Source organism: Microcaecilia unicolor, chromosome 5 (assembly GCF_901765095.1).
Source record: "Microcaecilia unicolor chromosome 5, aMicUni1.1, whole genome shotgun sequence".
Lineage (NCBI taxonomy): Eukaryota > Metazoa > Chordata > Amphibia > Gymnophiona > Siphonopidae > Microcaecilia > Microcaecilia unicolor.
This window is the reverse complement of record NC_044035.1, coordinates 49,258,949-49,285,656: the sequence shown is the minus strand read 5'-3', so window position 1 is coordinate 49,285,656 and position 26,708 is coordinate 49,258,949. Positions and strand designations below refer to the sequence as shown.

At 40.9% G+C, this 26,708-nt stretch overlaps 1 protein-coding gene across 3 annotated transcripts in view; it reads left to right on the top strand.

The window, feature by feature from the left end:
- Positions 1-26,708, top strand: part of ARMH3 (armadillo like helical domain containing 3) — a 269,393-nt gene that overhangs the window by 117,484 nt on the left and 125,201 nt on the right. For all 3 annotated transcript variants that reach the window (XM_030202857.1, XM_030202858.1, XM_030202856.1), the window contains exons 17-19: positions 37-102; positions 911-980; positions 22,825-22,885. In XM_030202857.1, the coding sequence (XP_030058717.1) occupies positions 37-102; positions 911-980; positions 22,825-22,885 (197 nt within the window). The remainder of the gene's footprint in view (positions 1-36; positions 103-910; positions 981-22,824; positions 22,886-26,708) is intronic.

Below are 26,708 nucleotides of genomic sequence, written 5' to 3'. Positions count from 1 at the left end.
CATGTTTCTTAACCATTCTGATTTTTTCTTTAACAGGATCAGTATGCAAATGCATTTTTACATGATGACAATATGAATTTCCGAGTCAACTTGCACAGAATGGTAGGTGTACCATCTAGAGCAGGGCTTTCCCAACCTATCCAAAGAACTCCAAAGCCAGATGAGTTTTCTTGTTATCCATAGTTGCTTTCTGCAAAAAATAAAATCTGCATAAATTGAAGACAGTATATACAAATTTATCTCATGCATATTTTTCATGAATAGTCTGAGATCCCTGCTGGTGTGAGATTCCCTGGACAGATCTGGGGAACCCTGATCCTTAACATTTGTGACTTGCTTGAAGAGCTTTTGCTGCCAAAAGAACTCAGCGTAGACTCTGGATTGCTGTATTGAATGCATTCCATCTTAGAAACATTTAAGGTTATTTTGTGAGAGAATGGTTCTATGTCAGGCAGGAGATCGGAAGGGCGGTGGGGGGGGGGGGGGGGGGGGACATCTAAAATGGCAGCCATTGAGAGAGGGGATTCTGATTAGTTTTTAATTTGTGCATCCATGCCAACATTGGGGAAAATTTGTCTCCTTTGAGATGAGGCTTCTCAAAATAAATGATGGCATCCAGAAGTAAAAATAATAATAGAAAGGAAGCTGATGGAAAAAATATCCATCATTTCAATGATCATACTTGAATATAGTAAATGAGACAAAGGAAACATCCCTGTGTAAAGACAGAATCCTTTCTGAGTGTGGTAAGAAATTGGAGGCCATTTTCTTTTTCTCCTGCTGTGTTCAGGCACATTCAGACTTCAAAGGCACATTACACTAATTTGAAGTGGTGATGTATTTTCCATGAGTTTGACCAACTGATTTGAGAGTATCTACTGATTTCCTTCTTATCTTTGTGTGTTTGAAGCCTATGAGGCATAGGAAGAAAGCAGCAGACAAGAACCTTCCCTGTCGACCCCTGGTGTGTGCTGTGCTGGGTGAGTGAGTAATAGTTAAGCTAGTATTTTCAGGGAATAACTATTATACTCTTAATTCTCAGATAAAAGAGGAAGCTAAAAATGTATGTTTTAAATTAATTATGTTCTGGATCATGCATTTTTCAGGGAATTCCTTCCATATCTTCCTTTTCAAACAAATCGGTACTGAGTAAAATATCAATGTCTTATGAAAGTGAGGATCTTGTACAGTTTGTAGTGATGAATTGTGTAGTGATTGTAAGCTCCTTTGAGCAGGGACTGTCCTTCTTTGTTAAACTGTACAGCGCTGCGTAACCCTAGTAGCGCTCTAGAAATGTTAAGTAGTAGTAGTAGTAGTAAACACAGGAATTCACATAGTTGAGTTGTTTGATAGGCTGCAATGGAAGAATCAACTGGTAGCTGGGACCTGCTTAGCAGACTGAAGACAGAATCAAGTTCGACTGGCAAGCAGGTCTGTCTGGCAGGCTGCAAGTTCTGTAATAACTACAGTCATAGTGGAAATGTAGGTACTTACTTAGCTGGATATGTCTAGTTGGAAGCAGCACTACAATTGAGCAACTGTGCTTTTGGAGTTTTTGCACATGGCCCTGCTTTTCTGCTCTTTTTTTTTTTTTTAAGCCCTTACTGAGGCCCTGCAATAGATCTCTGTTCATGTCCCCACATTCCTCTGCATTCCCCACTGGCTACTCTTGTGTCTTGCAGGCTGTTCACAGGAGCTATGAGTCTAGATATTTAACCAACAACCAAGCTAATATTGCTGTCTGTTTAGATTATTACATAACGTTGTGGTTAGGCATGGGAGAAACTAGTTAGGGATGTTGTATGCTCTTCAAGGTAGTGAAGTACAAAGGAGGAAATAAAAAAAATACTGTTCTGTAAATGCGCTCTGTGGCTGGCAACTGGGATGAATCCTTAGCTGTGCGTGCAGGGATAGCTTGGCGTATTGGAAGATCCAGATGGTCGTCTTCTGTTGATATTTATTATGTTGTTAGTATCACTAGTTATGCATTTTTGGTATGTTGATAATCTTTTTTTTTTTTTTTTTTTTTTGGTGCCATCTCAACTTGATTCATGATCAAAGCTTTGAATTTACTGAAGCAAATTTAGGGGCATGTTTCCTAGGGGCTCATTTTCGAAACAGAAAAACGTCCAAAAAGCATCTCAAAAAGGCAGATGGACATTTTTAAATAAAAAATGTCCAAATCGCTATTTTCAAAACCCATTCTAAAGATGTTTTTCTATGCAGTTCATCTGCAATATGTCCAGATCACAAGTGGGTGTGTCTGGGGTAGGATCTGAGCATTCTCAAAACTTTGATGTTTTTCTGCAATAATGGAACAAAGCAAAAACATCCGAGGCTAAAAGGTGCCCTAAATAACTACTGAAAGGATTAAGGCATGACCCCCTCTCACCTCCCAAAGGTGTGAAAAAAAACAGTAAATACCAGCCTCTTTGACGGCTTCAGATGTTATGGCCAGTCCTATTAGAGCAGCAAGCAGGTCCCTGGAGTGGCCTAGTGGTCGATGCAGTGCCCTTCCAGAGTTTTTCTAAGGTCAGTCATTCAAATATTCTCTGAAGATTTTAGGAAAACATATATTAAAGTTAGAGTCTGTGTTTCTAATAAGCTGGGTTGCACATAAAATTTGACTTTGTGCCTACGTTCTACCAGGTATGTATGGTTTCTTTGTCAGCAGATGGAAATTTTACATTATCTGAAAACACAAAAGAAAAAGGAAAAATTCTACTCACCCCTATACCCAAAGACACAAAGAAAAGCGCAAGGGAAATAACCAACTACAGAGCAGTAGCATCCATACCACTAATAACCAAAATAACCGAAGAAGTGGTAACTAAACAACTCACTAACTATTTAAACAAATACTCAATACTGCATGATGCCCAATCAGGATTCCGACCGAATCACAGCACAGAAACAGTATTAATCACCCTCATGTCTAAATTCAAACAAATGATTGCAACAGGTAACAATATACTCCTCCTACAATTTGACATGTCTAGTGCCTTCGACATGGTAGACCACGGAATCCTATTACACATACTTGAATATTTTGGCATGGGAGGAAATGTCCTAAACTGGTTCAAGGGGTTCTTAACCCAACGTTCATACCAAGTCACATCAAACTCAGCCACGTCTGCTGCATGGACACCTGAATGTGGAGTACCACAAGGATCGCCTCTCTCACCAACCATCTTCAACCTAATGATGACCCCCTTGGCAAAACTCCTATCAAACCATAACCTCAACCCATATATCTACGCTGACGATGTAACAATATACATCCCTTTCAAACAAGACATCAAAGAAATCTTCAATGAAATCAACCAAAGTCTACGTATCATGAACATCTGGGCAGATACATTCCATTTGAAACTAAACGCAGAAAAAACTCAATGCCTGATACTTACCTCCCAATACAACACGAATGAATTCACCGCTTTAAATACACCTAACCTAAACCTTCCAATCTCAGAAACGCTAAAAATCCTTGGAGTTACCATAGACCGCCACCTAACACTCGAAACCCATGCAAACAACACAACCAAAAAGATGTTCTACTGCATGTGGAAACTGAAAAGAGTAAGACAATTCTTCCCAAGATCCGTCTTCCGCAGCCTAGTACAATCCCTAGTACTCAGCCATCTGGATTACTGCAACTCACTATACGCAGGCTGCAAAGAGCAAATCCTGAGGAAACTTCAAACAGCCCAGAATACAGCAGCCAGACTTATCTTCGGACTACCAAAATATGAAAGTGCAAAACCCTTGCGAAAGAAGCTACACTGGCTCCCACTCAAAGAACGCATTACTTTCAAAGTATGCACATTAGTCCACAAAATCATTCACGGCGAAGCCCCAGCCTACATATCTGAATTAATAGACTTACCACCCAGAAACGCTAAAAGATCATCCTGAACGTTCCTCAACCTCCACTTCCCTAACTGCAAGGGCCTGAAATACAAGACGTTACACGCAACGACCTTTTCTTACATGAGCACGCAGTACTGGAACAAACTGCCGCGGAACCTGAAAACGATCTATGAACAAACCAACTTCCGCAAGTCATTGAAGACGCATCTTTTTGAGAAAATTTACAGAAAGAACCAAAACACATAAAGCTCACACTCACTGTTCAGTAATACATTAATACATCCATTTATGAACTCTCAACCCTTAATCTCACCACACTCATACCTCTACTCACAGAAAAATGTACACCACATACTTCATATAGCGCCTCTAATTTCCTGTTCTCTCCTTCCACTGTCTCATTGTTCTTCTCAATTGACTGATTCCTTAATGATTTTGATTTCATCTCGTCAACTCTTCACAATGTAGTCCATAACCTGAATTGTAATAAATTGTATTTCCACTATTCATAATGTATTGTAAGCCACACTGAGCCCGCAAAAAGGTGGGAAAATGTGGGATACAAATGCAATAAATAAATAAATAAATTTTTCTATCCTGACATACACTCTTTAGCCCAAACAGTATGGACTTTGAACATTGCTTAGTATTACCACTATGATTTTCACAGAACATAAGAGCATAAATAGGTTTTAACCAACACAATGCTGATGCAAAAATGTTAAAGAAGGTGTTCATTGGATAAGCACCAACCCCCCCCCCCCCCCCCGCCAAATTCCCAAGTACTCTCTCGCCCCTCCTTGTTTCATTCTGATATACAAAGGGGATGAGAGAGAGAGCAAGGCCCATACAAAATGCCAGCAGCAGACATTTGGGGGAATGGCCAAAAAGTAAAAGCTTTTGTGCTTAGTAATATTTTAGACATTTTTACGGCCTTATTAGTTTTGCACGTAAATGTTCATATTCTGGGAGGAGGTGACGTCACCGCTGTGGATGGCTGCTTAAGCTAAACGTTCCTCACCCCCTGAGCTATATTGCCAATCTTTAGCAGCCTATCCAAATTTGCTGGATGGTCCTCAGCTTTGAGGAAGCTTTCCAGGGCCAGCTGTATAGGAATCTGTGAGGGGCATAATCGAAAGGGATGCCCAAGTATTTCTGAGGACGTCCTCGCGAAGGGGTGGGGAAACCTGTATTATCGAAACAAGATGGACGTCCATCTTTTGTTTCGATAATACGGTCAAGGACGCCCAAATCTGGAAATTTAGGTCGTCCTTAGAGATGGTCGTCCTTAGACTTGGTCGTTTCTGATTTTCGGCGATAGTGGAAACTGAGGACGCCCATCTCAGAAACGACCAAATCCAAACCCTTGGGTTTCTTGTGGGTTTTGGAGGGATCACATTTACCACCACAAGTGTAACAGGTGAGGGGGGGGGGGGGTCTGGGTCCGCCTGTCTGAAGTGTACTGCATCCACTAAAACTGCTCCAGGGACCTGCATACTGCTGCGATGGGCCTGAGTATGACATTTGAGGCTGGCATAGAGGCTGGCAAAAAATATTTTAAAAACATTTTTGGGAGGGTAGGGAGGGGTTAGTGACCACTGGGGGAGTAAGGGGAGGTCATCCCCGATTCCCTCCAGTGGTCATCTGGTCAGTTCGGGCACCTTTTCGTGGCTTGATTGTAAGAAAAAAAGGACCAAGTAAAGTCATCCCAAGTTCTCATCAGGGACACCCTTATTTTCTTGATTATGGGTCGAGAGCACCCATGTGTTAGGCATGCCCAAGACCCACCTAGAATTCGCTTCCTTGGGTCTTTCAGAGGGTATCTCCCGAGTCTTGCTGGCTTTCAGGAAAGATTCCACTAAGAGGTGTTATTCTTTTAAATGGAGGAGGTTTGCCGTCTGGTGTGACAGCAAGGCCATAGATCCCCTTTCTTGTCCTACAAACTCTGCAAGCCCTTTGGTTGTGGAGGAGCCAGCATTCGTAGTGCACTGGTCCCCCTGACATGCCAGGATACCAGTGGGGGAGTAAGGGGAGGTAATCCCCGATTCCCTCCGGTGGTCATCTGGTCAGTTCAGGCACCTTTTTGTGGCTTGGTTGTAAGAAAAAAAGGACCAGGTAAAGTCGTCCAAGTGTTCGTCAGGGATGTCCTTTTTTTTTTCCATTATGGGTCGAGGACGCCCAAGTCCCGCCTTTGCTACGCCTCCGACATGCCTCCGGGAACTTTGGTCGTCCCCGAGACGGAAAGCAGCTGAGGACGCCCAAAATCGGCTTTCCATTATACCGATTTGGGCGACCCTGTGAGAAGGACGCCCTTCTTGCGATTTGTGTTGAAAGATTGGGCATCCTTCTCTTTCGAAAATAAGCCTGCATATCACTCAAAGGTAACGATGGACCTATCCATAAAAACTTTCTCTCTTTAAATTTCAATTTATATGCAGAAACACATGAATCGACTAAATCTAAAAAACCACAAAGAGCAGATTCATGTCCTGCATTGCAAGTAGTAAATGGCAAAATACCATAGTAATATCATCTGCATATATAAAGAATTGGATCTTCGAGTTCTCTAGATTTTTGCTAATGGTTGCATCAAGATATTAAACAGCGTAAGGGACAATGGGGAGCCCTAAAGTATCCCACAAGTAGCTTTCCAGGGCTCTGACATTTCCCCACGCATTTGCACCCTATATGATCTACCTAGAAAACCTCTGACCCAATGCAAAACATGACCTGAGATACCAAAAAAGTCCAATAAACATAACAAAAAGAGTATGATCTACCAAATGTATTTATTTATTTATTGCAATTGTATCCCACATTATCCCACCTCTTTGCAGGCTCAATGTGGCTTACAATACATCATGGGTACTGGAAATAGAAGTGAATATACATTAGGTTTACAGAGGGTTTGTGTTACATGATGGTGTTAAAGCAAAAGACATTATAAGACAGTACTAGAAGTTCAAAAGGTTATACAGTTACACATGTTGATCTTTGTGATATATCTTGTCGAAGAGAGAGGTTTTTAATAGTTTGCGGAAATTGGTCAGTTCATAGACCGTTTTCAAGTTACGTGGCAACGCATTCCAGAGCTGCGTGCTCGTATAGGAAAAGGTAGATGCATGCATTGATTTGTATTTCAAACCCTTACACTTGGGAGGATGAAGAATGAGGGATGTGCGGGAAGATTGTTTTGCGTTCCTGGGTGGTAGTTCTATTAGATCTGACATGTAGGCTGGGGCGTTATCATGGATGATTTTATGGACTAAAGTGCAAAGTTTGAGCGTGATGTGTTCTTTTAGTGGGAGCCAGTGTAGTTTTTCTCGTAGGGGTTTTGCGCTTTCATATTTTGGTGTGCCGAATATTAGTCTGGCTGCCATATTCTGAGCTGTCTGGAGTTTTTTGAGTATTTGCTCTTTACAGCCAGCGTAGAGTGAGTTACAATAGTCCAGATGACTGAGTACCAGTGATTGTACCAGATTGTGGAAGACAATCCTTGGAAAAAATGGTCTAACTCTTTTTAGTTTCCACATTGAATGAAACATCTTTTTGGTTATGTTATTTGCATGGTTCTCAAGTGTAAGATGTCAATCAATGGTGACTTCGAGGATTTTCAGGGTGTCCGAAACTGGTAGATTTAGTTTAGGTGTGTTGATGGTGGTAAATTTATTCTTATTGTATTGTGAGGTAAGTACCAGGCACTGGGTTTTCTCAGCATTGAGTTTCAGCTGAAATGCATCTGCCCAGGAATTCATAATATGTAGGCTTTGCTTGACTTCATTGGAGATTTCCCTTAAATCTTGATGGAATGGGATGAAGATCGTTACATTGTCAGCGTATATATAAGGGTTTAGGTTCTGATTTGATAGTAATTTGGCCAAGGGTGTCATCATTAGGTTGAATATGGTCGGTGAGAGGGGGGATCCCTGTGGAACACCGCATTCAGGTTTCCATGTCGCTGATGTAATCGAGTTTGAAATCACTTGATATGAGCGTGTAGTGAGGAACCCTTTAAATCAAAGGCAAATCAAACTGCACTATGAGGGAAGTCTGTCCTAAACTTATCATCTGGGCTGTAGTGAGTAATGAGACTGCAACTGGTGCAATATTTCAAATGTCTGTAGATAATTAACCAATTGTTCCGTGATCCACCCCTCCCCTTCAGATTAGCCAATAGAGGAATTGATGCCACCAGTCTGTAATTAGATAATACCTGCACATTTCCCTTTGGATTTTTCAAAATAGGAGTAAGCGCTGTGTCAGACTTTGATACTGGAAAATAACCAATCTGAAATTGTAAATTAGGTCAGTACGCTAGTAAATTCACAAACAGTAAACTTGGTGATCTTAACAAATAAACAGGACATATATCCAGTGAACAATTAGAACTAGCATATTTCTTCAAGAGTCTTAAAGTTTCATTTAATATAATAAACTTAAAAACATACCAAACTCTATCTGCTAGAATTTCAGAGGGATCAATAAAAAGATAATCATAAATTCCCTCTTACACTCAATGAATCTCTAATTTTATCTACCTTATCCTTAAAATAAATTGCCAATGTAGATGCAGAAGGGACATCATAATTCTCCATACTGTCTGTAACACATGTAAGTGAATGCACCAGGTTGAGAAGCCTGGAAGAATCCAATTGATGTGGTTGAATTAATTTTGAGAAATAATCTTTTTGTTGTGATCAGAGACTGTTTATGTACACCAATCTTTGATCTCCAGAGTACCTTATTTTCCGCCCTAGGATTAATATATAACACACACACAATATTAAAATATTATATACAGTAGGGAGAGATCTGAATACTTGTGTAGCACAAATATCAGAATGATTGTTGGGAAAATAAATTGTTGCTGAACCCAAGTAAAATGGATCCTTTTCAAATGAGGAAAATTTTCTCCAAAGGGACCCCAATAAGGTTGGAAGATATTACCATTGTTTCTAAGACCAACATAAAGAACTTGGGGGTATTACTGAATATAGATTTTATGATGGAAATTAAAGTGTCTGAAGTAGTAAAGACAGCATTGTATAAACTGAAACAGATGCATAAAATACACCCTTACTTGCACAGGAAGGCCTTTCAAGTGATAGTAAAAGCAATAATTCTTTCTCACCTGGATTATACTGATGATCTCAGCATCCCTAGAAGACTAGCACAGAGATTCCAGGAAGTCTAGAATGTAGCCACTAGAATGGTGGTAAGTGCTTACAGAAGAAATCCAGCAGTGCCTCTGTAATGAAAGGTGCATTGGCTTCTGAACCTATATGGTTCCATTTAAAGTGTTGATCCAGGTGTTTATTGCAGTAAGGGATGGGGGACCAAAATACCTGCATAAGAAGGTGGAGTGGAGGAGTAGCCTAGTGGTTTGTGTAGTGGACTTTGATCCTGGTGAACTGGGTTCAATTCCCACTGTAGCTCCTTGTGACTCTGGGTCAGACACTTAACCCTCCATTGCCCCAGGTACAAAATAAGTACCCATATATAATATGTAAACTGCTTTGATTGTAACCACAGAAAGGTGGTATATCAAGCTGAATGCTTAGATCTAGTCAGGACGTACAATGGAATACTCCATCTCGTGATGCATCTGACCAGATATTCTTCTGGTCTTTTAGTGTTCCCCACTCTGTATAGATCGTACCCCTCTTCAGAAATGTTGACCCCTCTAGCCACCTGTCTAAAAGATCACCAGCTTATGCTCAGTCCTGATAAAACTGTTGTTTGCTGGGTCACTGGTCCTTTGTCTCAACCCCTCACATAAGCCAGTTCCTTTTGATATTCCTATTCCAGCAGTTAGTTTTCCGGTATCTTGGAGTCTTACTTGACTCTAAGCTATTGTTTCTTTACTTTATTTGGAATTTTTATACTGCTTGTATCTTAAGTTCTAAGCGGTTTACAATTTTGGGTCTTGAATACAAAGATAGGACCGAGACAATACCTCGGGACTTACAGCAAATATTACAAGATCAAATATCCTTTGTAGAGGAATTAACATATAATTTTTTTTTAAGATAAATGTCTATGTGTTTTTTGTAGTTACCTATAGTCATTTAAATAATCTAGGCTTAAGTTCAAGTCCTTCCAGACTTTGGGTGCTTGGTATGCTAATAGTTGCCCGTAAATAATGATTCATTTTATACCTTTAGGGAGACGGTAGAGCAAAAGGGGAGAAGTTATTAGGCCTTCTCACCTCTTCTTGGCAATAAATTTTACACGTGAAGGCATGTAGCCTGGAAATCTCCTGTGAGGATTTTGAATAGTGTGTAGGCTAGTTTGAATTGAATCCTTGCCTCTACCAGTAACCAGTGTCACTCAATGTAAAGATGGGAATTGTGGTCGTGTTTATTCAATGAGTAAATTAAACTGATTGCTGTGTTTTGAACAGATTGTAGTCTGCATTTTTTGGGTTTGTTTGTTTTTTTGAGCTCCTAATAGTATAAGATTGTAGTAGTCCAGTTTCAATAAAATCAAAGATTGAACCAGTAATCTGAATTGTACTGTCTCAAAGTACTTCCTTATTAGTTTTAACATTGAGAATGAGCTTTTCACCATATTCGAGATGTGTAGGTTGGATGACAGCGATTGGTCTAAATACACTCCTAATAGCTTTGTTGTAGTGGGAAGAATAAGTTGTTTATGGAAATCTGCATTTCCTGTGGGCCTGGTTTGTAGTCCAATAGTAGACATTCTTTTTTTTTTTCTGGGTTTAGCTTCAGTTTATAACTGCCCATCCATTTACTAATGACCTGAACACAGTCTCCAATCACTTCCATTGTCTGGGATATGGTGGAGAGTAAGGGGATGGTTACTGCATAGCTGTAATCGAGAAGCCCTTTGAAGAGAGAATGTGGCTTAATATGCATAAGAAAATGTTAAATAATGTGGGGGATAGTGGTGATCCTTGAGGGACTCCGCAAGGATTGCACCAGCTTTCTGAAAGGATTTTGATTTGTTTTACTCTGTATGATCTAGTTGTCAGGAAGTCTTTAAACCAGGACAGAACCTTATCTCCAATTCCAATATTAATTTAGCTCCATTAATAAGATATTATGGTCCATCTCGTCAAAGGTGGTTGATAGATCGAATTGTAGTAGCAATGCCCTGTCTTTATTGGTCAGGATGGCTCTGGCTTTATCTACAGTGGATACAAGAACTGTTTCCTTATTGTGGAAGGTTATAAAGCCTGATTGTGAGGTGTGCAGGATGTCATGTTGGGGATAGATAATTGTTTAGTTGATGACATATTAGGCCTTCTGTAAGTTTTGTGAACAGTGGAATTGAGGCCACTGGTCTGTAGTTGGCTACTAGTTCATTGGATTCCTTGGGTCCTTGATTAAGGGATTAATGATGATTTCACCCATTGAAGACACGAATTAGCCAAATGAGAGTAGATATTGAATCCATAGGAATAAATTGCACGAAAATTTAGAAGCGGGAGATCTCATTAAGTGTGGCAGGCAGGGGTCTAGTGTACAATAGGATTTAGAGTTTTTTTGATATTGTGTGATGAAGTTCTTCCAGTTTGGAGGGTTCAAATCCCACCAGATCCTGACTCCCACTATGACTGTCGAATTGGTGTCCGCTATGGAGCATACTTCCGTTGAAGTTGTAAAAGTAGATCTAATTTTAACAATCTTGTTTTGGAAGAAACTTGCTAGTTCCAGGGTTGATGGGAATTTAACATTATGTTGTTGGGATCGAGCCAATGTATCTGTCAGTTTAGTGACTAAGTGAAAAAGTGATTTTGTATCAGAAACATCTGTTCCTATTTGTTTTGAGTACCAAGCCTTTCTCTTTTTGTCTATCGTTTTTTAAATAATCGCTAGTAGTATATGAAGAATATGTGAAATAGTATATTTCATATTCAAACTGGTATGTGAAATACTATATTTGGTATGTAGTATTTCCTGACATTACTCCTGCAACCTCAGTTCATATTAATACCTTTCAAGTACATAAATGTCTGTCGTATCTCCTCTATTTCATACATATTCAGATCTTATAGTCTGTTCTCATACATCTTATGGTGCAAACCCTGTAGCATTTTTGACACCTTCCTCTGGACCACCTCAAGTCTTATGCCCTTGGAGAGATATGGCCTCCAAAACTGAACACAATACACCAAGTGGGACCTCACCATGACTTAACAGGGGCATCAACACCTCCTTTTTTCTGCAGTTTATGCCTCTCTCTATGCAGCCTAGCATTCTTCTGGCTACAGCCACCACCATAAGAACATAGCATTGCCATACTGAGACAAACCGAAGGTCCATCAAGCCCAGCATCCTGTTTCCAGCAGTGGCCAATCCAGGTCACAAGTACCTGGCAAGATCCCAGAACAGCAAAACAAATTTTATGCTGCTTATCCTAGATTATGCAGTGGATTTTCCCAAGTCCATCTTAATAATGGTTTATGGACTTTTCTTTTACAAAATTATCCAAACCTTTTTTTAAACCCTGCTAAGCTAACTGAATGCCTTTTTTTTTTTTTTTTTTGCTTTTCTCTGAACTGTTTCAAGTCTTTTTACATCCTCAACCAGATGTGGAGGGGCATAATCGAACGCAAATGCCCATCTCCATGGGCGTCTATGTCCAAAAACGGGTATGTGAAGAGGCGGGACAGACCGTATTATCGAAAAAGATGGGCGTTCATCTTTCGTTTCGAAAATATGGTTTGGATGGACCAAATGCCATGGATTTTGGTCCCTTCTGAGATGGGCGTTTTTTTTTCTGCGATAATGGAAACTAAAAACGCCCAGCTCAGAAATGTCCCAATCCAAGCCATTTGGTCGTGGGAGGGACAAACGTACAACACTACCATAGCTCTTAGGGGTGAAGGGGGCAACTACATGTGGGTACAGTGGGTTTTAGAGGCTTCCCATTTACCACCACAAGTGTTATAGGTGGGGGGGGGGATGGGCCTGGGTCTGCCTGCCTGAAGTGCACTGCAGTACTCACTAAAAGTGCTCCAGGGACAGGACTTGTTGCTGGTGTATAACCTTGGCACAGCAGTTGACACCTGAAGACTAATCTCACTGAAAACATCCTTTATTTGAATAAGCACCTTTACTCACAGTTAACTGCAGATCAGAGGTTGTGCCCCACTGGCAACGAGTCTCGCTGGTACTGAGATTAGCAGTAGGTCCGAGCTGGCAGAATGGTGTACAATTCCCTCTTTCAGCAACATTCAAGGTAAGAACTAAGTGCTGTAACGTGGCTAACACATTAAAGGGATCTAAAAGTGTTACACAAATGGCCACTACCTCATGGACCACTGGAAACAAAACAGGGCACACTCTGACCCAGTAAGCAGTGGGAAAAGCACCATGGGAATAGAGCCTACCAACTACCAACATTGTGAGCATTTAACACAAGCTAGTGGAATCACAGAGCCCAATACCCTACACCCACCACAGTGCATTGCTGATGTGACTCTGCAGTGCCCTTAACAGAAAAGGTGTCACACTCACCCGAGACCCACATCAGAACCAGGGAAAGGCTGTCAGAGGATAGAACACATTCTGCTGTCATGAAGGTGTGTACAGCATTTGAGGCTGGCATACAGGCTGGGAAAAAAAGTTTGTAAAGTGTTTTTTTTGGTGGGAGGGGGTTAGTGACCACTGGGGGAGTCGGGAGGTGATCCCCGATTCCCTCCGGTGGTCATCTGGTCAGTTGGGGCACATTTTTGGGACTTGGACCTGAAAAAAAAGGGTCCAAATAAAGCGGACCAAATTCTTGTCAAAAACGCCCTTCTTGTTTCGATTATCAGCGAAAGACGCCCATCTCTCCTCGGCCGATAACCACGCCCCAGTTCCGCCTTCGCCACGCCTCCAACACGCCCCCGTGATCTTTGTTCGTCTCTCTGACGGACTGCAGTTGAGGACACCAAAAATCGGGTTTCGATTATACCGATTTGGGCGCCCACAGAAAACGGACGCCCATCTCCCAATTTGGGTCTTTCTCTTTCGAAAATAAGCTGGATAGCCACCAAAACCAAATACAAGTACTACAGGGCCATTATTACCTCCTCCTTTCTGTGACTTATGCTCTTCTCTATGCATCCTAGTATCCTTCTGGCTTTGCCATTGCCATGTCAAATTGTTTCATCGCCTTGAGATTCTCAGACACTCCTAGGTCTCTCTCCTGGTAATTATGCACATCAGCCTCTCTTCTATTACATACAGTTCCTTTGCATTTCTACACCCATACTTATACAGTAGGCATGCTCAGCGGAGAAGTTTGGGAGAAGCGTGGGTAGAATTGCAATTTATATGCAAATTACATAAAATACACATGTACTTTACATGCTAACATTTAGGCCTGTACCTGAGCAGGCATAAATATCAGTACCCACAATCTATAAGTTATTTCTTCATAATTTGTGCTAGTATTTTTAAAAAAGACACAGCTGCCTTGGGTTTTTATAAAATAGGCACCTTCTTTCTTATTAATCCTAGATGTCCTGTTATAAAATGTCCCTCTTAAAGTCACAAACAGTTCCGTGAACAGTCCTGGTTCTCTGTTTCACAGGCTTTCTCAAACAATTAATGGCGAAGCTTGTAAAAGCTCAAAACAGTTCTTTTTAACTGACCTATTTGTCTCACAGGCTTTCAAAATTTCGAAAGTTTCTTTAGCATTATGTTATCTTATTGTTTTATTTGTGGGTTGCTAGCTCCTCAAACTCACCTTCAGGTAGATCCTTTCTGGATTGAAAGCAGCTCTTCCTACCCCTGCTGCTTTTTATCAGATTCCCAGTTCTGCTCCTGTCTTCTCTCATGCTTCCTCAGGCTGAATCCCTGCCCCTAGGCCTATTTGTAGTTCTCTTCCATTTTGAAAATCCTTTCTCCTTCCCCCCCCCCCCCCCCCCAGCTATTATTTGAAGTTTCTTTCCATTTTTGTCTTTCTACCTTCTCACTGATGGTACGTAACATATCTTTACAATACGTATATGTAAAAGACCTTGAAATATTCTGGCAGCTTCATCTTCTTAGAAATCTGAACATTGATAATATGATAAGTTCTAATGTATATGCTATTACAGCTAGCAATATAGTGATAAACCTCCTTAAGAAAAAAATATAACAAAATACTTACACTTTATTTTATTTATTCTAGTGCACTTGAAAGTAACTCGCCTTGAACAACTACTGAAAAGGTGTGAGCCTAATCTAAATGAATAAGTAAATAATTTACAAGCTTTTTTGATTGCCTCCCCAGTTACAACAGCCACTCAAGGTGTTGTACATAGTTCATTAAAACATACAAAACAGGAAATACAAATACATTTTAAAAATCTTATCACTGAAGGGTAGTCTAAAAATTGTGCTTTGAGTAAAGCCTTAAATTTGGGGAAAGAGTGTTCAGGAAAGAGATTGGGTGGAAGATCGTTCCAGAGGTTTGGGGAAAGAAAGTAAAAAGCAGAGGAGCAAGTGGACTTATGAGCCTGCTTCAGATTTGGAAGAACTAATTGATTTGAGTCTAGAAACCTAAGAATATGGGATGGTGTATATGGAATAATAGAAATCAGATAGGAAGGTTGTCCTGAGTAATATGACTGATAGGTAAGGCATAAAGTTTTAAATGGAATATAAAAACGAATGGGTAGCCAATGAAGATGAATAAAAAGCGGAGTGAAGCGATCAAAACAGTGAACATGGCAGAGTAGGCGAATAGTTGTGTTTTGAAGGGTCTGAAGTCAATTTAATTGGCGAGAAGCAATGCCTGCAAATGCTGCATTACAATATTCAATATGAGAAGTCACAAGATCATGAATAAGTGTGTGAAATGAATCAAAATCAAAAGAGTATAGGTTACGAAGTCTGCACTGAGTAAAGAAACCAATATATTTCACATACTCTTCAAATTGGTATATAATATATTTGGTATATAGTTTTTCACAGAGAGTATAGTGGATGCCTGGAACCATCTTCCAGTAGAGGTGATGGAGTCAAAAACAGTGAGGGAATTCAAAAATGTATAGGATACAAGGTTGCCTAAATAGGATGATGATGGAAACAAAACAAGGCTGTCGAGGTATTATATTAGACAAGAGTAGTTGGGAATGTGAAGACAGTGCCAAATAGACTTCTGCGGTCAGTGTCCCGCAAATGGAAAAAGACAGATGAAGATCAAGTCTGTATTGTATCACTTCATATACTACGAATGAGGGTGCTGTGCATTTTAAAGCAGAGGGGAAAACATCTTAATGTTGAGATTAGCAAGTTAAATAATGTTAGCAATCCATTTGGTTAAAAGATTGTCCCAAGACTGATATCATATTTAACTACCTATATGTGGTTGGCATGATGACAAATTGCCAACCAATGTTTAAACATGAATGACTATAACCTGCATAGAGTGGTGGGTGCAGCTTTTGTCTTGTTGTGCAGACTGGATGGGCCATGGAAGTCTTTATCTGCCACCATTTATTGTGTTATTTTTATCTTTATCACAAATGGTAGTGTATGCTGCCTGGAATTCTTTTCTGGTAGTGGTGGAGACTAAAACAGTAACATAATAAGGCATGGGATAAACACAGGATCCCTATCATAAAATCAAAGCAAAACTAAACAAAGGCATAGAGGGATGAAGCCTGCACAGAGTGGCAGGTTCAACCCTAGCCACCTTACTGGGCTGACTAGACGGGCTATCCTGGCCTTTAGCTGCCATCATTTACTGTGTCGTTATGTTACTTGCATTATACATATTTTTAAGCGTGACTTAGTTTTTCCAAGAAAAAGGTATCTTGTAAAATTATCTATAAAATCATAAGTACATAAGTAGTGCCATACTGGGAAAGACCAAAGGTCCATCTAGCCCAGCATCCTGTCACCGACAGTGGCCAATCCAGGTCAAGGGCACCTGGCACGCTCCCCAAACGTAAAAACATTCCAGACAAGTTATACCTAAAAATGCGGAATTTTTCCAAGTCCATTTAATAGCGGTCTATGGACTTGTCCTTTAGGAATCTATCTAACCCCTTTTTAAACTCCGTCAAGCTAACCGCCCGTACCACGTTCTCCGGCAACGAATTCCAGAGTCTAATTACACGTTGGGTGAAGAAAAATTTTCTCCGATTCGTTTTAAATTTACCACACTGTAGCTTCAACTCATGCCCTCTAGTCCTAGTATTTTTGGATAGCGTGAACAGTCGCTTCACATCCACCCGATCCATTCCACTCATTATTTTATACACTTCTATCATATCTCCCCTCAGCCGTCTCTTCTCCAAGCTAAAAAGCCCTAGCCTTCTCAGCCTCTCTTCATAGGAAAGTCGTCCCATCCCCACTATCATTTTCGTCGCCCTTCGCTGTACCTTTTCCAATTCTACTATATCTTTTTTGAGATACGGAGACCAGTACTGAACACAATACTCCAGGTGCGGTCGCACCATGGAGCGATACAACGGCATTATAACATCCGCACACCTGGACTCCATACCCTTCCTAATAATACCCAACATTCTATTCGCTTTCCTAGCCGCAGCAGCACACTGAGCAGAAGGTTTCAGCGTATCATCGACGACGACACCCAGATCCCTTTCTTGATCCGTAACTCCTAACGCGGAACCTTGCAAGACGTAGCTATAATTCGGGTTCCTCTTACCCACATGCATCACTTTGCACTTGTCAACATTGAACTTCATCTGCCACTTGCACGCCCAATCTCCCAGTCTCGCAAGGTCCTCCTGTAATCGTTCACATTCCTCCTGCGACTTGACGACCCTGAATAATTTTGTGTCATCGGCGAATTTAATTACCTCACTAGTTATTCCCATCTCTAGGTCATTTATAAATACATTAAAAAGCAACGGACCCAGCACAGACCCCTGCGGGACCCCACTAACTACCCTCCTCCACTGAGAATACTGGCCACGCAATCCTACTCTCTGCTTCCTATCTTTCAACCAGTTCTTAATCCATAATAATACCCTACCTCCGATTCCATGACTCTGCAATTTCTTCAGGAGTCTTTCGTGCGGCACTTTGTCAAACGCCTTCTGAAAATCCAGATATACAATATCAACCGGCTCCCCATTGTCCACATGTTTGCTTACCCCCTCAAAAAAATGCATTAGATTGGTGAGGCAAGACTTCCCTTCACTAAATCCGTGCTGACTTTGTCTCATCAGTCCATGTTTTTGTATATGCTCTGCAATTTTATTCTTAATAATAGCCTCCACCATCTTGCCCGGCACCGACGTCAGACTCACCGGTCTATAATTTCCCGGATCTCCTCTGGAACCCTTCTTAAAAATCGGAGTAACATTGGCTACCCTCCAGTCTTCCGGTACTACACTCGATTTTAGGGACAGATTGCATATTTCTAACAGTAGCTCCGCAAGTTCATTTTTTAGTTCTATTAATACTCTGGGATGAATACCATCAGGTCCCGGTGATTTACTACTCTTCAGCTTGCTGAACTGACCCATTACATCCTCCAAGGTTACAGAGAATTCGTTTAGTTTCTCCGACTCCCCCGCTTCAAATATTCTTTCCGGCACCGGTGTCCCCCCCAAATCCTCCTCGGTGAAGACCGAAGCAAAGAATTCATTTAATTTCTCCGCTACGGCTTTGTCCTCCCTGATCGCCCCTTTAACACCATTTTCGTCCAGTGGCCCAACCGACTCTTTGGCCGGTTTCCTGCTTTTAATGTATCTAAAAAAATTTTTACTATGTATTTTTGCTTCCAACGCTAATTTCTTCTCAAAGTCCTTTTTTTGCCCTCCTTATCTCCGCTTTGCATTTGGCTTGGCATTCCTTATGATCTATCCTGTTACTTTCAGTTGGTTCTCTTCTCCACTTTCTGAAGGATTGTTTTTTGGCTCTAATGACTTCCTTTATCTTACTGTTTAGCCACGCCGGCTGACGTTTAGTCTTTTTTTCCCTTTTTTCTAATACGTGGAATATATTTGTCCTGAACCTCCAGGATGGTGTTTTTAAACAGCATCCACGCCTGACGCAAGTTTTTTACTCTGCGAGCTGCTCCTTTCAGTCTTTTTTTCACCATTTTTCTCATTTTGTCGTAATCACCTTTTCTATAGTTAAACGCTAGCGTACTTGATTTCCTAGTTTCACTTCCTTCAATGCCAATATCAAAACCGATCATATTATGATCACTGTTGTCAAGCGGCCCTCGTACCGTTACCCCCTGCACTAGATCATGAGCACCACTAAGGACTAAGTCTAGTATTTTTCCTTCTCTTGTCGGCTCCTGAACTAGCTGTTCCATGAAGCTGTCCTTGATTTCATCAAGAAATCTTATGTCCCTTGCGTGTACAGATGTTACATTAACCCAGTCTATATGCGGGTAATTGAAATCCCCCATTATTATTGTGTTGCCCAGTTTGTTTGCGTCCCTGATTTCCTTTAACATTTCCGCATCCGTCTGTTCGTCCTGGCCAAGCGGACGGTAGTACACTCCTATCACTATCCTTTTCCCCTTTGCACATGGAATTTCAATCCACAGTGATTCCAAGGAGTGTTTTGTTTCCTGCAGAATTTTCAATCTATTTGATTCAAGGCTCTCGTTAATATACAATGCTACCCCTCCACCAATCCGATTCACCCTATCACTACGATATAATTTGTACCCCGGTATGACAGTGTCCCACTGGTTATCCTCCTTCCACCAGGTCTCAGAGATGCCTATTATATCTAATTTTTCATTTAGTGCAATATATTCTAACTCCCCCATCTTATTTCTTAGGCTCCTGGCTTGAATATTAAAAATGTAGTAAAGCATGTGAATCGGAGGTACTTTAAAACAGTTGGGTTTTCCGGATTAACATAATGAATATGTATGAGATAGAGCTGCATACAGTGGGTATCCAATAATATGCAAATTTATTTCATATTCATTGTAGCTATACTGAAAACCCAACTAGCTAGGCATGCCTCCAGGAGTGGGTTGAGAAGCACCAATTTAAGAGACTGGTGATCAAGTGCTTGATCAAGCCTGTGACGCGACTGCCATCAGGATGAAAGACACAACTGGCCACAATATGGGGCAACTCTATAACTGTGTACTACAAAGTAGGCTCCTCGATACCACATGCTGACCACTAATTCTATAATGGCATGAAGGCACAAAGATGCCATTATTGAATTCTAGCATAGGTCAGCATCAGCATACTTATTTTTTGGCGCTCACACGAATGGCAGGTATAAATAGACACACCTAAGTGCAGCAAGCTATGCGTGTAACTTTTAGTATTCTATAAGTTATGCACGTAAGTTGAGACACATCCCATTGCAGTTGTGCACTAATCAAGTTGAGCATCTATTTTATACAAGTTAACATAGCACTGAGCACACAAATAGCACCTACGTTTAGGTAACTAGTTATAGAATGAGGGGGTATGTGTGTGTATAGATATAGATAGATGTAAATATAGAAATGAGTGATTCTTCATTTCATCATTATAAACAAAGTATAGCGTGCACACCATCAATATTTAGTATGCTAAACAAAAAGTAGCCTATGCTCTAAAATGGCATAGTAGGCATGCTAACCCTGTCCTCTCAGACCTTAGTTGTCACTCTAAGGCAGCAACTCTATAAATTGGCACCTAGTCTAGGCACGCCAATGCCTTGTGCTTAGCACCAATTCTATAACAGCATCTTGGCGCAGAATACTGATACAAGTCGTCATTGATTCGTCCATGTTTAGACGTTCCCTCTTACAGCATGTCAATGGCAGGTATAAGTTGGTGTGCCTAGGGTTTCAAGTGACATGTGTTATTTATAGTGCTTTATAAACTATGTGTGTAACTTGGTAGACATGTCCATGGTCTACCCATGCTTTGTGTGTACGCCCCCCTTGCAGTTAAGTGCTATCTTATAGAACAGTGCCTAGTGTACATAGGCATCTGTCAATAAATGGCACTTTGGACATACCTAAGTGGCACATGCCTATAGGCGCTAGTTCATAGATTTGCTCCCTAAATCTGATAAATACTTAGATGTAAAAGGAGTTGCATTTTATGCAATAAGGCTTAAGTAGGCACATGCAAAATAGTATGGTACACTATTCATACCATGTAATAATGATTAAGCTATGCCAACAGGTCCTTAGCTCTTTCATCTCTCATTCCAACACAGATTGGGACTCCCTGGAATGGTAAATATCATTCCTGAGGGATGAGTGGAGGTCTGGCATATGGGTTACTTCTTTGAGGGGATTCTGAATCAGTCTGTTGGGGATGGAGGGGTATTGATAGTGGTGATAATCCTTGAACGAGCAGATTAGATTTGACTTGATGGGGGAGAATCAGGGCTCATGTTTGGTGGTACTGACTCTGACTCAGTGGGATAAGTACATAAGTACATAAGTAGTGCCATACTGGGAAAGACCAAAGGTCCATCTAGCCCAGCATCCTGTCACCGACAGTGGCCAATCCAGGTCAAGGGCACCTGGCACGCTCCCCAAACGTAAAAACATTCCAGACAAGTTATACCTAAAAATGCGGAATTTTTCCAAGTCCATTTAATAGCGGTCTATGGACTTGTCCTTTAGGAATCTATCTAACCCCTTTTTAAACTCCGTCAAGCTAACCGCCCGTACCACGTTCTCCGGCAACGAATTCCAGAGTCTAATTACACGTTGGGTGAAGAAAAATTTTCTCCGATTCGTTTTAAATTTACCACACTGTAGCTTCAACTCATGCCCTCTAGTCCTAGTATTTTTGGATAGCGTGAACAGTCGCTTCACATCCACCCGATCCATTCCACTCATTATTTTATACACTTCTATCATATCTCCCCTCAGCCGTCTCTTCTCCAAGCTGAAAAGCCCTAGCCTTCTCAGCCTCTCTTCATAGGAAAGTCGTCCCATCCCCACTATCATTTTCGTCGCCCTTCGCTGTACCTTTTCCAATTCTACTATATCTTTTTTGAGATACGGAGACCAGTACTGAACACAATACTCCAGGTGCGGTCGCACCATGGAGCGATACAACGGCATTATAACATCCACACACCTGGACTCCATACCCTTCCTAATAACACCCAACATTCTATTCGCTTTCCTAGCCGCAGCAGCACACTGAGCAGAAGGTTTCAGCGTATCATCGACGACGACACCCAGATCCCTTTCTTGATCCGTAACTCCTAACGCGGAACCTTGCAAGACGTAGCTATAATTCGGGTTCCTCTTACCCACATGCATCACTTTGCACTTGTCAACATTGAACTTCATCTGCCACTTGCACGCCCATTCTCCCAGTCTCGCAAGGTCCTCCTGTAATCGTTCACATTCCTCCTGCGACTTGACGACCCTGAATAATTTTGTGTCATCGGCGAATTTAATTACCTCACTAGTTATTCCCATCTCTAGGTCATTTATAAATACATTAAAAAGCAACGGACCCAGCACAGACCCCTGCGGGACCCCACTAACTACCCTCCTCCACTGAGAATACTGGCCACGCAATCCTACTCTCTGCTTCCTATCTTTCAACCAGTTCTTAATCCATAATAATACCCTACCTCCGATTCCATGACTCTGCAATTTCTTCAGGAGTCTTTCGTGCGGCACTTTGTCAAACGCCTTCTGAAAATCCAGATATACAATATCAACCGGCTCCCGGGATATGAAGCTTAATTGGGAGGTGGGATCAATACTTCATGTTTCCCTTTTATTTCAAGTCTGGATTTCAGTATATATTGCTTCTTTTCATTGATCATGTGTTAAACAGTACTTCCTATTTAGCAGAAGCTTTAAGTGCATAGGTCCTAAATGTGCCCAAGTGATCATGCTGACTAGGAAGTAAGAATGTGTCTTTCTTTTTAATGATTTTGCATTATTGAAGTTGCTATTTTTTTATCATTTTGAAATCTGTGATATCTCTTAAGATGATGTCTGTGATATATTTTAGGAAAACAGATTTTCAAATGGCATGCTGATGGCTTTAATTCTCTATTAATTTCTTTATAGACTTGGTAGTGGAGTTCATTGTGACACACATGATGAAAGAGTTTCCAATGGATCTTTATGTGTAAGTATTGCCATAAGATGCCCAGCTTCTAGGATAATATGCTTCAAAGTTTAATGAGATTACATTATCACCTGCAAACTACTACAACACCAAGAAAGTTCATGTGTACAAAACACTTATACGTTGCTAACTGGGTAACTAAATTTTTGGCTATACTCAATGTTCTTGTTTTTTTTCCAGAAAAAAGATGGCTGTCCTCACGTGCAGTGCCATCCTTAGGGATCTGCCCCCACAATAACCATACCCCCTACAACTAGTCAGTCTATGAAAAGGCAGTATTGCTAATATTTCACTAGTTCCTGAACATCAACAATGTCTTATTGGGAAACGAGAACAAGGTGCACTTCTATAAATCCCTACACAGAAACTAAGTTGTTGCAAAATACCTCACTTCGGTCACATGTGCAACACATAGATCCTCTCTAAATACTGACCATAAATACATGACCACAAATTAGAAATAGAAGACAAAAACTGAACTGGAAACGCCAAGAAGCCAGACATGGCATGCAGTATAAAACTAGAGAATTGGGAACAGAAAAGCATTTCCTCCTATGCTGTGCGAAATACAAAGATATTGGAGATTCTGCACGTTCATATCCTCAAAGCTTACATATTCAAATCATTAAACCAAAACTAAAACATGTTTTCATCTTTTGTTGTCTGGACATTTTTGATTTTAGGCTTTAAACCCCTCCCCTCCAATAACAATGGGGATTTAGCTGTCCAAATATATGAACCCCTGCACACAAAAAAACTACTGAAGCACAGCAGCCCCAATATAAGGCCACCAGCCCACCAAAATATGATGATAATAATACTCTTCTCCACATGCTTAAAAGGAAAACAAAAGAGGTCCAGGTCCAGTAGCTCTAAAATTGTGCCTCTCGCACTACTCTACCCTTTATCTTGCTACCCCATTTGAATCTCTTCTATTTCTCTTGGGTGCTCAGCATCAGGCCTCTTATTCTTTAGGGGGTGGCATTGGGCACACAAGGGAAGAAAGGGGGGAAATCAGCCTGCCTGCTGGAGGAAGGGGTTAGGTGAGAGACAGGAAGCCTTCCTCCCCTTTTCTCACCTCTCTTCTTCCCAGTATTCAAGCTCAGTCCCTCTCTTTTCCATCAGAAGGCCAGCTTCAGCTCTGGCCTCCCCCGCTTCTCTTCCTAAATTCCTTTTCCTACTTTTTTCCAGGGCAGCCCTTCAACTCATTTTATAGGGCAGCTATGAAGATTCTTCCAGAGAGGGGAATTGACTGACCATGACAGGGACAGTATGGTGCTACAGCTCTGGCCTCAGCAGCCGGTGTCTTCTGAGTTTTGAAGGGGACAAGCTTTAATATATTGGTTGCACAGGGCCGGTGGTACTGGGCACCATAGGCAAACTTTCAGCCTTACAGTCTCCTTAATTAATTTTCAGGACCCTAATCCACCCATGATGACATGCTTTTTCTTTTCTTTTCTTTTTTTTTTCTTTATACATTTAAGTCATAGTTCAAGAATATACACTTGATCCGGAAAAGTGTTATAACAATCATATTAGTTAAGAAATAATAATATAATATATCATATGTAATAACACTCAAGTCCACTTTATATTTGGAATTCAAGATCGCTAAATTAGGAGGAATTTAAAGGAAAATAATTTCTAAGCAAAATATCACCTAGGAAGAACAGAGAATTAAATAATTAAACTCCTTCAACTTCTTAGAGGCAACAAAAGATGTTAAATGGGAAGGTTCCATAAACCCATATTTAACCATATTGTATTGTACAATACGTTTACAAGGAAATCTAAGATAGAATGTGCCTCCTAGCTGCAAAACAGCAGGTTTCAATAACAAAAATTGCCTGTGCCTTCTCTGTGTATCTCTCGAGACGTTGGGGAAACAAAAGTATTTTTAGGCTCAAAAATAATTTATCTTTATTCTGAAAAAACATTCGAAAAAGCCATTGTTTGTCGGGCAGTAAAGCTACTGTAAAGCTACTGTGGCTACCAAAGTTTCCAGGAGGGCAGTCACGTCTAGGGGATTTTGTTGCTGTTGTTGATCCGGTTCTCTTTGGGATATATAATACACTTGAGTGAAAGGAGGTAAACTTGTTTCAGGTATTTCTAATATTTCTTGAAGATATCTTTTTAGCATATCGAGTGGTTTCACCATTTTTATCATTGGAAAATTTATAAACCTAAGATTACAATTTCTTATATGATTATCATATATTTCCATTTTACTTCTCAAAATTGAAATATCTTTTAACATTGCTGTTTGTAAATTTCCCATATTTGAAATATTTTTTTCCATAGTCTCAAGTCATTCAGAAAAAGATTTTATTTCTCTTTCATTTTTTCCCAGTCTATGTTCAATCTCTACAACTTTTTGCGAGACTGAACTAGTCTGTTGTAGAAAAGTTTGTGCCAATTGAGAAATTAAATCCCACAAGGAATCCAAAGTTACCTCTGCCGGTTTTTTCAGTATCCCAGGGGGCATATTCACCAAAGGTTCTGGATTCTTCCCATGTTCAGCTCCTCGTTGACCCGCTCCTGTTGTAACAGGACTGCTCACCTTGGGGGGGGGGGGGGTTCCAACTCCCCACCCATCTCCCTCACAAGATGGTTCTCCTGAGCTTCACTCGCATCTGGGTCCACTCCACTCAATGGTGTAGACCCTTTCGATCCCTTGGAGGGGGAGCTAGCCCGCTGTGGTTGCGGGGGCGAAGTTCTCAGATTGGGGCTCAGCGTAACATCATGCCCTGAAAGCGCCGATACTTCCTCCAAAACGCCAGCGTTTCCTAAGGGACCACTCCCAGTCTCATAACTGTGTTCTGGAGTCCTCACAAAACGGTCCATGATGACATGCTTTTAAGTATATATGTGAGTCCGTGAATTGTTTGAAAAATTTTCACCCTTCCTGCATATAAAATATATATTGATAGTTCTTTGAATTTGTCTGGCTGTCGAGATCTATTGCTTTGCTTTAACTGCAGCTCCCCCCCCCCCCCCCCCCACAGAAGCTGCTGCCCTAGGCAACTACATAGTCTTGCCTAATGGATGGGCTGACTCTGTGGCTGCAGCATATGTGTCCACATTCTCACTCAGAATTATGATGATCTTTCATGGACCTGCTGAGATAGGCTGGGCATTGCTTCTTCTGTAAGCCCATGAGGATTGGCTGAAGGCACTGCAGCTTTCATGGCCCACAGGCATTGCCTAGAGGCTGCTGGAAGGAGAAGGGAGTGGGGCAGAGCAACTGAGGTATATCTAGCTTGGAGCTAGAAGCCACAGAGTGCAGCTGTTGCAGTGCACAGTTTTGGGGTAGACGATGAGAAGAGGCCCCTTCCTTGCTTTTTATGGTGCATTCTCTGTGTGTATGTCTAGGATATGTGAGGCCTGGGTTCTTTTATTTAACACTTGGGGAATATGGGTCAGTTTTAGCAAACCATGAAAAGGTGCCAGTACATGGTACTGATGTGAAAAGAAAAAAGAAACCCTGTCAATACTTTGGTAAAGACTGTCATTCATAATGAGAAGAAATTAGAGAGGGTATTATTCAACAGTAGTACAAATTTTGTTTTTGAGGTATAAAATGAAAAATAGATAAAGTAGGAAGAATCTAGAAACAGAAAAACCATCAACATAAGGCAGACAGCAAAAACTTACAAAATCTAGTCTTAGAAGTTGATGTGTCAATACTGTTAATAACTTAGGCATCTATTTACTAAGCCACATTAAGACAGCAGTGTGCATTATTTGCCAATAACACAGCTTAATATGAGATTTGTTTCTGCATTGCACATTAAATAATGATGAGCTGCAAAGCTTTTAAACG